The sequence below is a fragment of the Chelonia mydas genome, chromosome 5 (assembly GCF_015237465.2).
Source record: "Chelonia mydas isolate rCheMyd1 chromosome 5, rCheMyd1.pri.v2, whole genome shotgun sequence".
NCBI classification, from domain to species: Eukaryota; Metazoa; Chordata; order Testudines; family Cheloniidae; genus Chelonia; species Chelonia mydas.
The window spans coordinates 41,107,572-41,122,332 of NC_051245.2; the positions used below are offsets into that span (position 1 = coordinate 41,107,572).

The following is a 14,761-nucleotide window of genomic DNA, read 5'->3' on the forward strand; positions in this document are numbered from 1 at the left end:
GAAGAAAGTATGGTTTCACTGCTATGAAGAATTTCCTAAGTGTATATTTTTGCTTATATACTCAGGTCTCAGTTAAGTTCTGCTTTGAGGCCATCCTTACTCTTAGAGACTGTAATGATGATAATTTGTACAAGACAAAGAAATACAAAATAAAAGATTTTAAAATAAGCCCAAGATTTTTGAAAGTGGGTAATGATTTTGAATTCCTGAATTTTTGAGTAACTAACTTGAGACAACTTAAAAGGAGCCTGATTATCAGAAAGTGGAAGGCAGCACTCCCTAAAAATGAGGCATCTGTAGGACATCCAAAATTGAGCACCCAAAGATTGAAGAGCTCTCTGGAAGCTTGAAAGCTTGTCTCTTTCACCAACAGAAGTTGGTCCAATAAAAGATATTACTTCACCCACCTTGTCTCACTATTTAACAGCACAGGCTTGTGAACCTGAAGTGGCCCTCTTCCTTTCCCCGATAATTGCTCCCAATGCAAATCCTTCAATCGACAGGAGCTTAAATCTTGGTTATGCATATTTATATTATGTTAAGGTTCCTGATGCCTCTAGAAGATCATTAGAAACTATATGTAAGGAGACTGTTGGTGGCTCAGAGTGAAGTAAAATCTTGACTATTGTTAAAATCTAACCAGCAGCAGAAACAAATGAATCACAATGTATACAAACTATACGTATGTAAATTTGGCAGTAAGGAGCCAGAACAGCCCAGAAGTCAGCGTGATATGTCAAAAATATTTTGCTCATCCAATTTCTTGTGTTTAAGAAAAGATTTTGGAATGCTGTTATCTTTCATAGATGTTCTTTTCTTTCTGCCATATATTTAAAGGTCCCAAACTAATCTAGGAGCTCTTTAACTTTTCAGCAGCTTGTTGACACACCTTTGTTGTGTCTGCTCCTTTTAGAGCCATCTACCAGTTATCTTTAGGACAGCAATTCCCATTGAAATACAACAGAAAATTTTATTTAAAATTAAATTTAGACTTTTATTTTGAGAGAGAGGGAGAGAGAGGAACTAAGTGTTAATACATAAAACTACTTTAGAGCATTATTGAGATCAATGGTTCTCAACCTATGATCCTTGAATCCCTGGGGGTCCGTGGACTATGTCTAAGGGATCCACAAAAGACGTAGACTGAAAACTGACTGAACAGAATTCAGCTATATATACAGACAATATATTTCCAAAGGGGTCCACACCTCCATTAGAAATTTCCAAAGGGGGTCGCACCTCCATTCAAAACTTTTTAGGGGTCTGCAAATGAAAAAAGGTTGAGAACCACTGATTTCTATGATAAATCCCTTGTGAGTTAAGAAAATATACTTCTAACATGTTTGGGGTAAAAGAAAATCTTAGAGAAAGTTAAATTATTTTTACATGTAGGGCAGCAATAGGTAGTTACAATTTTGGTTTTTGATGGTCAGTTTAATTTATATTCAATTAGGAAATAAAGACCATGAAGAAAAAATCGAGTGAGCTGTGTATAGACTTCAACAAAAACCTCAATGAGGAAAACACATTTCTCATGTTTTCTAAGGATGAACTTCGTGAGTACTGTATTTCTCTTTCTTTAGAACTGCAGTTAAATTTCAGGAATCTTTTTTGTGCAGCTCTTAGATAGGGTTCAATTGTCATACAGTATCTAGGAAATGAAATTGTAACACTGTTACAGCTTGTACTGGTTTCCTATCCTTCTCCAAATCCAGCTCAGGATTGCCTTTATGTAATTAAAAATTCTTCATGGACTTGCTCCACCTAATCTCTCAGGACTCTTCCCATCTTTGCCTTTCCCCTCACATCTCCACCATTGGGCATCACACTCCATTTGTAGTGTTCCATCTATCTAAAACACTTTTCTGCTGTTCAGGAAGTTAAGCTACTTCCCTGATTTAAATATTCCTTTAAAGCCTTCATTTTCAGTTTACCATATGATTCTTTGTAAAGGATTTGGTGATCACTCTGTCAAATGTATTTTATGAGTTTAATAAAATTAGAGATTTTTAAAACTATCATCTGTTTTTAAATGGGATTATCTTGTTAAACATATTTCTGCTTCTCATAAGTGAGGTGTTCATAATTTTAATATTATTTGATTTGATTAAAAAAAAGTAATTAACAATTAACCGTAACATTTAGGGCTGTATTTCGTAGAGGAGTTTTTAAATTAAGATCTGGAGGAAAGCCGAGAGGTACATAAAGTAAAAATCATAAATGAATCAAATACCATAAAATCTCTATGATAAAATTCCATGCTTGAATAACAAGAGGATAGCAGTAGGAATATACTACCAACCACCTGACCAGGATGGTGAAGGTGATTGTGAAATGGTCTAGGAGATTAGAGGGGCTACAAAAATGAATAATGAAGGGGGATTTCAAGCATCACCATATTGACTGAATACATGTTACCTCAGGATGAGATGCAGAGATAAAATTTCTAGGCACCATTAATGACCTGGAACCCATAAAGTCCTGGAACCCATAAGGGGAGAAGCAATTTTTGATATAGTCCAAAGTGGGGCACAGAATCTGGTCCAAGATGTGGATGCTGCTGAACCACTCAGTAATAGCGACCCAACTATAATTAAATTTATATGGGGGAAAAAATACCAAAGAAGCCCCCCCACAGTAGCATTTCCCTTCAAAAAGGTGAACTACACAAAAATGAGGAAGCTACTTACATGGAAACTGAAAGGAACACAAATAAGAGTGGAATACTGACAAGCTGCATGGAAACTAGTTAAAACCAGCATAATGGGGGTCAAACGAAAGGTATATCCCAAATAAAAACAAAACAGAACAGTAGGAGGAGCAGAAAAATGCCAGTGTTTCTAAACAGCACAATGTAAGTGTATGTTAAAGGCATCCTTTAAAAATTGAAAGTCAAACTGTACTAAGGAAAATAGAAAGGAGCATAAATGCTTGCAAGTGAAGTGTAAAAGTATAATTAGGCAGGCTGTCAAGGTTCCTTCCCCACTCTGAACTCTAGGGTACAGATGTGGGGACCTGCATGAAAGACCTCCTCAGCTTATTCTTAACAGCTTAGGTTAAAAACTTCCCCAAACTTTGCCTTGTTCTTGAACCCTATGTTGCCACCACCAAGCTTGTTAAATAAAGAACAGGGAAAGAGCTCACTTGGAGACATCTTCCCCCAAAATATCCCCCCAAGCCCTACACCCCCTTTCCTGGGGAAGGCTTGATAAAAATCCTCATCAATTTGTACAGGTGAACACAGATGCAAACCCTTGGATCTTAAGAACAATGAAAAATCAATCAGGTTCTTAAAAGAAGAATTTTAATGAAAGAAAAGGTAAAAGAATCACCACTGTAAAATTAGGATGTAAATACCTTACAGGGTAATCCGATTCAAAACATAGAGAATCCCTCTAGGCAAAACCTTAAATTACAAAAAGACACGAAAACAGGAATATACATTCCACCCAGCATAGCTTATTTTACCAGCCAGTAAACAAAAGGAAATCTAATGCATTTCTAGCTAGATTACTTACTAACTAACAGAAGTTCTGAGCCTACATTCCTGATCTGTCCCCGTCAAAAGCATTACACAGACAGACAGACCCTTTGTCGTCTCTCCCCGCCCCCCGCCGCCCTCCAGATTTGAAAGTATCTTGTCTCCTCATTTGTCATTTTGGTCAGGTGCCAGCGAGGTTATCTTAGCTTCTTAACACTTTACAGGTGAAAGGGTTTTGCCTCTGGCCAGGAGGGATTTTATAGCACTGTATACAGACAGGTGGTTACCCGTCCCTTTATTTTTATGACATGCCCCCCCAAATCGCAAATAGGGTGAAAACATTGGCTGTGATTTCTTCCTGGAGCTCTAGGAGAAAACAGAGTTAATAAGACACATGCACCTCTAAATATACTACCAGCTGTATAAAGACGAACAATATTTTCCACATCTCAAGGACGATTTTAACAAGATGATTCTGGGAAACTTTCACAGGAGAGTGCATCAGACACTTCGTTAGAAGCTCCTGAGATGTGTTGTATGTTGAAATCAAAATCTTGGAGAGCTAAACTCCACCGAATAAGTTTTTTGTTATTTCCCTTGGTGGTATGAAGCCACTGTAGCGCAGCATGGTTGGTTTGCAGGTGGAAACGCCGTCCCCAAACGTATGGGCGTAGCTTTTCCAGAGCGTAGACAATGGCGTAACATTCCTTTTCACTGATTGACCAGTGGCTTTCCCTCTCAGACAGCTTCTTGCTGAGAAACACGACAGGATGGAACTCCTGATTCGGTCCTTCCTGCATTAAGACTGCTCCCACAGCACGCTCAGACGCATCTGTGGTTACTAGGAACAGTTTGTCAAAGTCTGGGGCCTTTAGTACAGGGTCAGACATGAGTATCGCTTTAAGCTGGTTAAAGGCCTTCTGACACTTTTCAGTCCACTGAACTGCATTTGGCTGTTTCTTTTTGGTTAGGTCTGTCAGTGGGGCGGCGATTTGGCTGTATTCTGGTACAAATCGCGTGTAATATCCAGCCAAGCCAAAGAAGGATTGGGCCTGTTTCTTTGACTTTGGGACAGGCCACTTTTGGATAGCATCCACTTTAGCCTGTAGGGGGTTGATAGTTCCTTTACCCTCCTGGTGTCCAAGGTAAGTCACTCTGTTGAGGCCTATTTGACACTTCTTAGCCTGAACAGTTACTCCTGCCTCCCTTATGCGCTCTGTGACAAAGCTCTGTCCTCGCCTCCGTGCGTCCCGCGTTTCCTGGTGGATATCGCTAGCCTCAGAGGCTCACTGTGACCCTCCATGTAACTCTTCTCTCTCTAGAGACAAGGGTCACAGTCTACTGAGCCATTTTCATCATAAGCCAGCGAGGGAGGTGAGGAGAAGTTATCCTTCCTTGCACAGTCTCTGTTGTCTCCCAGTCTCAGTGATTAATCAGGGGGCAAAGGTGGGGGGAGCCCGAGCCCGCCCTCTACTCCGAGCTTCAGCCCAGGGACCCCAATAGTCTCAGCTATGGGAGCTGACCTTTTAGAAACATGACATGTACAATTCCCTGGACTACTTCCCCCACATCAGCCCTCACTTCCTCAAGCTCCACTTCACCCTTACCTCAGGGCTTCCTTGCTTGTGCCTGATATTGTGTGTACTACTCAGTCTCTCCAACAGCGCAACTTCCTCCCACAGCTCCTGATATGCACACCCACCTGACTGACTAGGAGGCTTTTAACTAGTTTCAGCCAGCCCCTGATTGGCTCCAGGTGTCCCAATCAACCTAGCGTTCTCCCTGCCTTCTGGAAAGTTCTTAATTGGCCCCAGGTATCTTAATTGACCTGGAGCAGCTGCCATTTCACTTATCCTGGTACCAGGAATTTGTTTAGCCTGGAGCTAATATATCTATCTCTCACTACTTTTCTATAGCCATCTGGCCTTGCCCCGTCACAGCTCAAAGACTTTTTGTAGATGTTCCAGGTGTTCTCCCTAGAAATCTGAAAATATGGCCACATCGTCAAGGTAGGCGACTGCATATTCTCCCAATCCTGCTAGGAGACCATCTACAAGTCTTTGGAAGGTGGCGGGTGCATTCCGCAGCCTGAAAGGGAGTACATTAAATTCATACAGCCTGACATGTGTGGTGAAGACTGACCTTTCCTTGGCGGATTCATCTAGCGGTATGTGCCAGTACCCCTAAGTTAAGTCCAAGGTAGAGATGAACTGGGTCCGTCCCAGTTTCTCTAATAGTTCATCTGTGCGTGGCATTGGATAGTTGCCTGGGCGAGTTACAGCATTTAGCTTACGGTAGTCCACGCAGAAACGTATCTCCCCATCTGGTTTGGGAACTAGAACCACTGGACATGCCCATGCACTGCGGGAGGGGCGGATTACACCCATCTGTAGCATATCCTGGATCTCCCGTTCTATAGCAGTTTTAGCTTGAGGAGGCACCCGGTAAGGTTGGGCTCTAATTGGGTGAGCATTACCTGCTCAATGGAGTGGTATGCCCGTTCAGTCAGTCCTGGAGTGGCTGAGAACATCAGCGCGTAGCTAGTGCATAGCTCCTTGATCTGCTGTCGCTGCATACGCCCAAGGGTCATGGAGAGGTTCACCTCTTCCACGCCCCCAGCACTTTTCCCTTCGTAGTAGACACCTTCAGGCCACTCAGCGTCATCTCCTCCCTGGTCTGTAAACTGACAAACCTTTAATTCTCTGGATTGATTAGAAGAGCTGAGTGGTGGTGGGTTGCTCCATGCCGCCGTCCAAGCTCTCTGGAGGCTTTCATCTGCTTCCTGTTTGGTCTGGAACTGTTCCCTTGATGCTGGAGACATCAGTTCCTCATTGGATTGTGGACCTAGGCTTGATCCCTCTGGAAGCGATGCAGGTGATGGGACTGTTTCCTTTGACTGTGAACTGCTCTCCACTGGCGCACTATGTTGGGGTTCAGGCTCCAGCTGAGCCTCTTGTGCAGGGTTATCTGCTGGTGCAGGTTCAGTGGGGCCCTCTGGTGTTGCGGTTGCAAGTACTGGATGCAGTGCTGGCAATGGGTCTGGTGCTGGTTGTTCCGCCGGTTCCGGTTCTGAGACTGGCTCTGTCTGGGTCTCTGTGACTGGATCCACTACTGCTGTTGCAGACTTTGGCATGGGGTCCGGTTCCATCACCTCTGACCAGGTCCTGGTAGAAGTTTCTGTAACAGAGGTAGGTGTGACAGCTTGCTTAGCCTGGCTGCGGGTGACCATTCCCACCCTCTTGGCTAGCTTCACATGATTGGCCAAGTCTTCCCCCAACAGCATGGGGATGGGGTAATCATTATAGACTGCAAAAGTCCGCGTTCCTGACCAGCCCTTGTACTGGACCGGCAACTTGGCTGTAGGCAAGTTAAAAAAGTTTGACTTGAAGGGTTGAATTGTCACTTGGACCTCTGGGTTGATTAAATTGGGGTCCACTAAGGAAGCATGGATAGCCGACACTTGTGCTTCGTTGTCCCTCCACGCGGTGACCTTTTCTTCCCGCCCACACTCACAGTTCCCCTCCACTCTGAGGATATCTGGGAGGTATCTGGGCCTGAGGACCTCTGGTGTGATTCGGGTGCAATGAACTGTAATCTGTTGGGGTTCTTGGGGCAGTTGGCCTTTACATGCCCCGGCTCGTTACATTTAAAACATCGTCCAGCTGACGGGTCACTGGGGCAAGGTGGGTTGCTGGGGAACGGTGAGGCGGGACGATAAGGTTTCTGGAGTGTTCCTTGGGGTGTAGCTGGGGCCTTGGGCTGTCCCCAGTAGTAGGGTGTGATCTGAGGTTGGCCCTTCTGGTATCCGCTCCAACTGCGACCAGGGTTGTTTCTCTCTCCTCCCTCTACCCGTTTTATTCCGGTTTGCCCCGACTCTCTGGCGGTCTGGGACTGCTCATATTGATCAGCATAAGAAGCAAGACTTTCTGCTGAGTCCATTTTCTTATCCCATAAACACTGTTTTATATCCTTCTTGGACATATTCAGGAATTGCTCCTGAGTCATCAAATCACACATTCCTTCAAAGCTAGTTACACCCCTTCCTTTGACCCCACACATTACTTAGTCCAGGCCCACTCTTAAAGGCTCTAAATTTTACACTGTAAGTTTCAGGTGTAACTTGAAATTGCTTTAAAACCAAATCCTTGAATATATTATAGTTAGAAGCCTCATCAATAGGCATCTTATTGAATATGTCCAGAGCCCTTCCAGTCAATTTTGCGACCAATGTGGTCATCTTGTGAGCTTCAGGAATTTTATGGAGTGTGCACAGTCTCTCAAAGGTGAGAAAATACTCAGCAGTATCACTGGATTCATCATACTGTGGACGTAGTTGCTCCCATTTGTGGATTGTTGGGTAAGGATTGTTAGGGTTATCTGGTATATTCTGCTGAGCCTTTGCCTTCTCGATCGCCAGTGCATGCTTCCTCTCTTTTTCCTTCTCTTCCAGTTCTTTTTCCCTTGCCTCCATAGCTCTCCTGTGGGCAGCCTCGTGGGCTTTTTCTGCCACTTCTGCTGCCCCTATAGCTCTCCTGTGGGCAGCCTTTGGGCTTTTTCTGCCTCCATTGCTGTCTGGTGGGCAGCCTCTCGAGCTTTTTCTGCCTCTTTCGCAGCCTGCAGTCTGGTTAACTCCAGTTTGAGTTCTGCTTTGGTTTCTGTTATCCTAGCCTCTCTGTTTTTAACTAACTTTACACCCAAGAGTTAGAAAACCACAAAACAAAACCAAAAGACCTGGCTTGTAAAATTTTGCTGTGCTGTAACGTGATACCTATGTTCTCTGATAGCTATTCTCAGCCTACAGAAAAATCCTTCAAAAAAAAAAAAAAAAAAAACAAACTAACACCTCTGTCTCCAGGCAAATAGACAGAAAACCCTCTAGCTGCTCTTAGCTTAAAAAAAACAACCTCTTCAGGTCTGTGAAAAACTTGTGAATTTCCCTGCAGGAGGTTAACTACCCTGCCTTTAGGTAGAGAAAACTCCAACTCAAAAAAGAAAAATCCCTTTGGTATGCCTGCTGCTCTGTCCCCCAGGCAGAGACACAGAATTTACAGCTACAATCCTCTTTTAAAAAACCTTTTAAAATCCTGCTGTGCTTCTGGTTCAAAATGATCTCAAATTTCAAAATGATCTAAAAAAAAATCTCAAAATGATCCCACCACTCTGCCAGCATGTCAAGGTTCCTTCCCCCCTCTGAACTCTAGGGTACAGATGTGGGGACCTGCATGAAAGACCCCCTAAGCTTATTCTTAACAGCTTAGGTTAAAGACTTCCCCAAGGTACAAACTTTGCCTTGTCCTTGAACCCTATGCTGCCACCACCAAGCGTGTTAAACAAAGAACAGGGAAAGAGACCACTTGGAGACGTCTTCCCGCAAAATATCCCCCCAAGCCCTACACCCCCTTTCCTGGGGAAGGCTTGATTAAAAATCCTCACCAATTTGTACAGGTGAACACAGATGCAAACCCTTGGATCTTAAGAACAATGAAAAATCAATCAGGTTCTTAAAAGAAGAATTTTAATGAAAGAAAAGGTAAAAGAATCACCACTGTAAAATCAGGATGGTAAATACCTTACAGGGTAATCAGATTCAAAACACAGAGAATCCCTCTAGGCAAAATCTTAAGTTACAAAAAGACACGAAAACAGGAATATACATTCCACCCAGCACAGCTTATTTTACCAGCCATTAAACAAAAGGAAATCTAACGCATTTCTAGCTAGATTACTTACTAACTAACAGAAGTTCTGAGCCTGCATTCCTCATCTGTCCCCATCAAAAGCATTACACAGACAGACAGACTCTTTGTTCCCCCCGCCCCAGCCCTCCAGATTTGAAAATATCTTGTCTCTTCATTGGTCATTTTGGTCAGGTGCCAGCGAGGTTATCTTAGCTTCTTAACACTTTACAGGTGAAAGGGTTTTGCCTCTGGCCAGGAGGGATTTTATAGCACTGTATACAGACAGGTGGTTACCCTTCCCTTTATTTTTATGACACAGGCCAAAAAAGAATTTGAAGAATAACTAGCAAGAGACACAGAAACTAACAGCAAAACTTTTTTTAAGTACATCAGAAGCAAGAAGCCTGACAGTGACTGTGGCCACTGAATGATCAAGGTGCTAACAGGGCACCCAAGAAGACAGGGCCATTTCAGAGAAGCTAAATGAATTCTTTTTATTTGTCTTTACTGCAGAGAATGTGAGGGAGATTCCCACATATGAGCCATTCTTTTTAGGTGACAAATCTGAGGACCTATTTCAGATTGAGGTGTCAGCGGAGGAGGTTTTGGAATAAACTGATAATATAAACAGTAATAAGTCACTAGGACCAGATGGTATTCACCTAAGAGTTCTGAAGGAACTTATATGTGAAATTGCAGTTCTACTAATTATGGTATGTAACCTATCACTTAAATCAGTCTCTGTACCAGATGACTGGAGGATAGTTAATGTAACATCGATTTTTTTTTTCTTTTTAAGAAGGCTCCAGAGGCAATCCTGGCTATTACAGGCTGGTAAACCTAACTTCAATACCAAGCAAACTGATTGAAACCATAGTAATGAACAGAATTATCAGACACACAGACAAACGTTATGTTGGAGAAGACTCAGCATGGTTTTTGTAAAGGGAAATCATGCCTCACTAATCTCTCAAAATTTTCTGAGAGTGTCAACCAGCATGATGACAAGGGTAGTCCAGTTGTTACAGTGCGCTTGGACTTTCAGAAAGCCTTTGACAAGGTCCCACACCAAAGGTTCTTAAACAAAGTAAGAAGCCATGGGTTAAGGAGGGTCCTCTCATGGATTGGTAACTGGTTAAAAGATAAGAAACAAAGGGTAGGAATTATTGGTCAGTTTTCACAATGGAAAGTGGTAAACAGTGGGGTCCCCCAAGGATATATATTGGCTCCAGTGCTGTTCAACATATTCATAAATGATCTGCAAAAAGAGGTGAACAGTAAGGTGGCAGAGTTTGCAGACAACACAAAATTATTCAAGATAGTCCAAAGCTGACTGTGAAGAATTACAAAAGGATCTCACAAAACTGGGCGACAAAATGGCAGATGAAATTCACTGTTAAGTGCAAAGTAATGCACATTGGAAAACATAATCCCAACTATTTATTCAAAATGATGGGATCTAAATTAGCTGTTACCACTCAAGAAAGATCTTGGAGTCATTGTAGATAGTTCATCTGCTCAATGTGCAGCAGCTGTCCAAAAAGCTAACCATGTGAGGAACCAGTAGGAAAAGGATAGATAATAAAACAGAAATACCACAGTGTCACTAAATAAATCCACAGTGTGCCCACACCTTGATTACTGTATGCAGTTCTGGCATGCAGTTCTCAAAAAAGATGTATTAAAATTCGGAAAAGGTACAGAGAACCACAACAAAAATTATTAGGGGTCTGGAACAGCTTCCAGACGAGTAGAGATTAAAAAGACTGGGACTGTTGAATGTATTAAAGAGACAACTAAGCGGGGGGATGTGATAGTCTATAAAAATCATGAATGGTGTTGAGAAAGTGAATAAGGAAGTACTGTTACCTCTTCTGATAAGACGAGAGCAAGGGGTCACTCAATGAAATTAATAGACGGTAAGTTTAAAACAAACGTAAGGAAGTACTTCTTCACACAGTGCATAGTCAACCTGTGGAACTTGTTGCCTGGGGATGTTGTGAAGGCCAAAAAAAATTATATAAGTTAATGGAGGATAAGTCCATCAATGGCTAATAGCCAAGATGGTCAGGGATGTAACCGGATGCTCAGGGTGTCTGTAAACGTCAGACTTCCAGAAGTTGGGACTGGCTGACACTCGATGAATTGCCCTGTTCTGTTCAGTCCCTCTAAGCATGTGGCACTGGCCATTTTCAGAAGACAGGGTTCTGCGCTATATGGACAGTTAATATGTTTCTTATATTAAACTGGTCTGTAGTAAAACAAATGAATTACTGTTTTATGCACTAAACATTGTTCATTGTTAATTTTTAAAAAGAATTTATATTTGAAAAATCGTTTTTTTGAATGTTGTTGTTTATATTCCACAGAAGCCCTTCCTGATGACTTTATTAATAGTTTAGAGAAGACTGAAAAGAACAAGTATAAAGTTACCTTAAAGTATCCCCACTATTTTTCTGTCATGAAAAAGTGCTGCATTCCAGAAACAAGACGAAAAATGGAAACTGCCTTTAACACAAGATGCAAGGAGGTACATCAGATATTTAATTTATGAATTTCTAAGTGTGGCTAGTAATGGTAGTAGATAAAAAAATGTATTATTCAACAGATACTTTAGAATTTCTAATAATGAAATTCAATACAATTAATAAAAGAAGGCCATAACTGGCTATTTGAGTGTAGATCATTTTTACACAAAAATCAGTCCGGGTCTGTCTGCTGCTTCCATTCACTCATTGTCTGAAGAATCTTCTTGGACAGCACTGTTAAGAATTTATTTTAAGCAGTAAATTCTACCCAGTTAGATTTTACTACCTTTTCCCCTTTCCAAACAACTGTATGTTTAAGTAAACACATAATTACTGTGCACATTGAAAAGTCTGTAAAACCTGTCACAAGGTTTTAAAATAAATAGTGCCCATATCTAAATGAATTGATCTCCCAGCTACTTAGTTTATCCAAGTAGTACTTAGTTTATCCAAGCCCACAAAATATACTCTAATACAGTCATGCTAATCTTAGTGATCCATAGAGATTTTAGTTTTTTATAAATATGCCAGCATCTCCAACAAAAAGATACTTCTGTAACTAATCTTTCTAAATGTTAATTTAATCAGGTTAATAAATTCTTGAGGTAAAAGTGCAGAAAATATATGGCAACTCATCACATTTTTATTTTATGCTTTCATAATAAATTCTTACCTTGTGTCCTGGAAAACATGGGTTGGAGATTTATTTACCAATAGGATCAAATTACTTCTTTAAAGTCCTGTTTGGTAGGTAGAAATATTTGCATAACATGCAACATTAATAAACCACCTCACAAGTAAACTGCTTTTTCTTTCTCTGTTCCAGTAAGCTAGTTCATCTTTTCCATACAGTCACAATTTAGTACCTGACTAGATTTTTTTCTCTCTCCTATGATTCAAATTTGATTAAAATATCTTAGTTTGCTTTCATGCAAATCTCTCCTTTTTGAAGCCAGCAGGCTTGTAATTGTTTTCCACTTTGCTCTCATGATAAACATGAAACCATAGAAGATTGTGCTTCAGTCTTTTCAGTATTCCTGATCTTATAAAAGGAACCACACTTGAAAAAGGAGTGTTATGTGGCAGTACGTAGTATAGTAGCATAGTGTGTCTACTCTCTGTACTTGAATATATCTTTTATTAACACAAATGTGAGCTATTGTAGATATGTTTCAAGGAAAGAATAAGACTTTGTTGCTGCCAATATTCATCAATACTCAAACCTTTACACAACATTATATTTGCAGGAAAAAATTGTGATAGAGAAGATCTTATTTTCTAGAATAAATTCTCATATATTTGCAGTTGAGATCCCGCCCATCAACATAATTTTAGTATTAGGCACTGTCCTACTGGAGATAGAGGCTAGACGCTAGCACTCACTCACTACTGGTCTGTGGATGAGGATTCTTAAGTGGGTTCCTGCTGAGGGGGGCCTAAAGATCCTGGTTCAATGCCAAGTCTCTCAGTGTAAATGGCCAGTAAATTGGGCAATGAATTTATGCTCACTTTATGGTCCCTTTGCCCTAGTAGAACAGTGAAAAAAGCCCTTCGTGTAAATAGGAATCAGGCTCTAAAACTTGGCATTGAACCTGGATCTAGACCTCAGTTTCTCCTTCCACAGACAAGCAGTGAGTGGGAATGCTAGGAGGCACTTTATACTGCAAATTAAAGGACAGAAGTAGTGAGCTCCAGAGTGAGTCCAGCTAAATACACTATGGCTGATAAGATGGGCGTAGCACGGGCAATGTGAATAGGTGGTGTGGGGCAAAAAAATAAAAAAACCGGGGATTCTCCTGTTGATTGGGCTGCAGGGGATAGCTTAGTGGTCAAAACATAGATTTGTACGGTCTAGATACCCTGGCACCACAGGTTCAATGTCAGCATTGATTTTGCCTTTCATACTTCCAGGTTCCACATAGTTTATTCTTTTGATTCTTTCAGATGGGACTTCAATGTCCTCACAGACAGAACATCGGTTTTTAAAGTCCTGATGATGATATTAATAGAAGTAGGGGTTTGCCCATATGTCCTTAATTGTCATTCAGGCATTTAATTAGAGAACGATTGCCTAACTGAGCTTTTGTACTTGGTACACTGGCAAATGTGAAAAGTACAAGATAAGATAAAACAGCACTAAGAATTGAACCCTACATATCTAGCATATTTAAAGGGATACACATTCAAGGCTGATGGGCCCATAGTTGAACTTACCCTAAAAATAACTTTTTAAAAGTATTTCATTCTGACCCTGAGAAATCTCACTTATCCAAATTGGGAGCTACAATGTAGATACATTCTCGATTTCACCACTTTTAACAAAAGGTGGGCATGGCTTTGTTTGCATTTGGAATGCACATCACAACTGTATTTTGATCAATTTTATTCAACTTCTAATTGACCAAAAAACCCCAATAATGCTCTTCCTAGTGCTCAGATTTGTAACCTTAAAAAGAAACTGTTGGTTTCAGTGAAATGATAATTATCCTGACTGCTTAGAAAAATCAGGACTCTGACCACTGTCCATCAAATTGCAGATACTGTGCCATAAAAAAATACATTTTTACTTATAACATTTTTGAGTAATAATCTCAATATGTTTCATTTAAAATATCTGCTATTCCTTATGATTTTAGTTCAAATTTTATTCAAATTATTATTTTGATCATATGAATTTAGTTGTCTTTAATTCATCATAACCTTGCCTTCTTTTTCATAGGAAAATACTAAAATTCTTCAGCAGTTGCTTCCCTTAAGGGCAAAAGTAGCAGAGCTTCTTGGGTACAATACTCATGCCAACTTTGTACTGGAGGTGAACACTGCAAAGAGCACGGATAATGTAACAACCTTTTTAGGTTTGTTTTTATTTATGTGTTATACTTTATATTTAGATCTGCAACGTGACTCGGTACCCGAGGGAAGCTTAAATATGAAACTGGAGTACAGAGCACACAGACAGTTCATTTGGAACAGGAGCTCTCTGCCCCATCCCTTTTAATATTTTTAAGAGTCTGTTCTCCAAGCACAGGCATAACTGTGTTAAATGTAATGGGAGTTCTGGTATGAATAGAGAG

General features: G+C 40.9%; 1 protein-coding gene across 2 annotated transcripts in view; it reads left to right on the forward strand.

Moving 5' to 3' along the window:
• Window positions 1–14,761, forward strand: part of NLN (neurolysin) — a 69,274-nt gene that overhangs the window by 25,618 nt on the left and 28,895 nt on the right. For both annotated transcript variants that reach the window (XM_007058998.4, XM_043546958.1), the window contains exons 5-7: window positions 1,454–1,556; window positions 11,529–11,689; window positions 14,407–14,542. In XM_007058998.4, coding sequence (XP_007059060.2) covers window positions 1,454–1,556; window positions 11,529–11,689; window positions 14,407–14,542 — 400 coding nt within the window. The remainder of the gene's footprint in view (window positions 1–1,453; window positions 1,557–11,528; window positions 11,690–14,406; window positions 14,543–14,761) is intronic.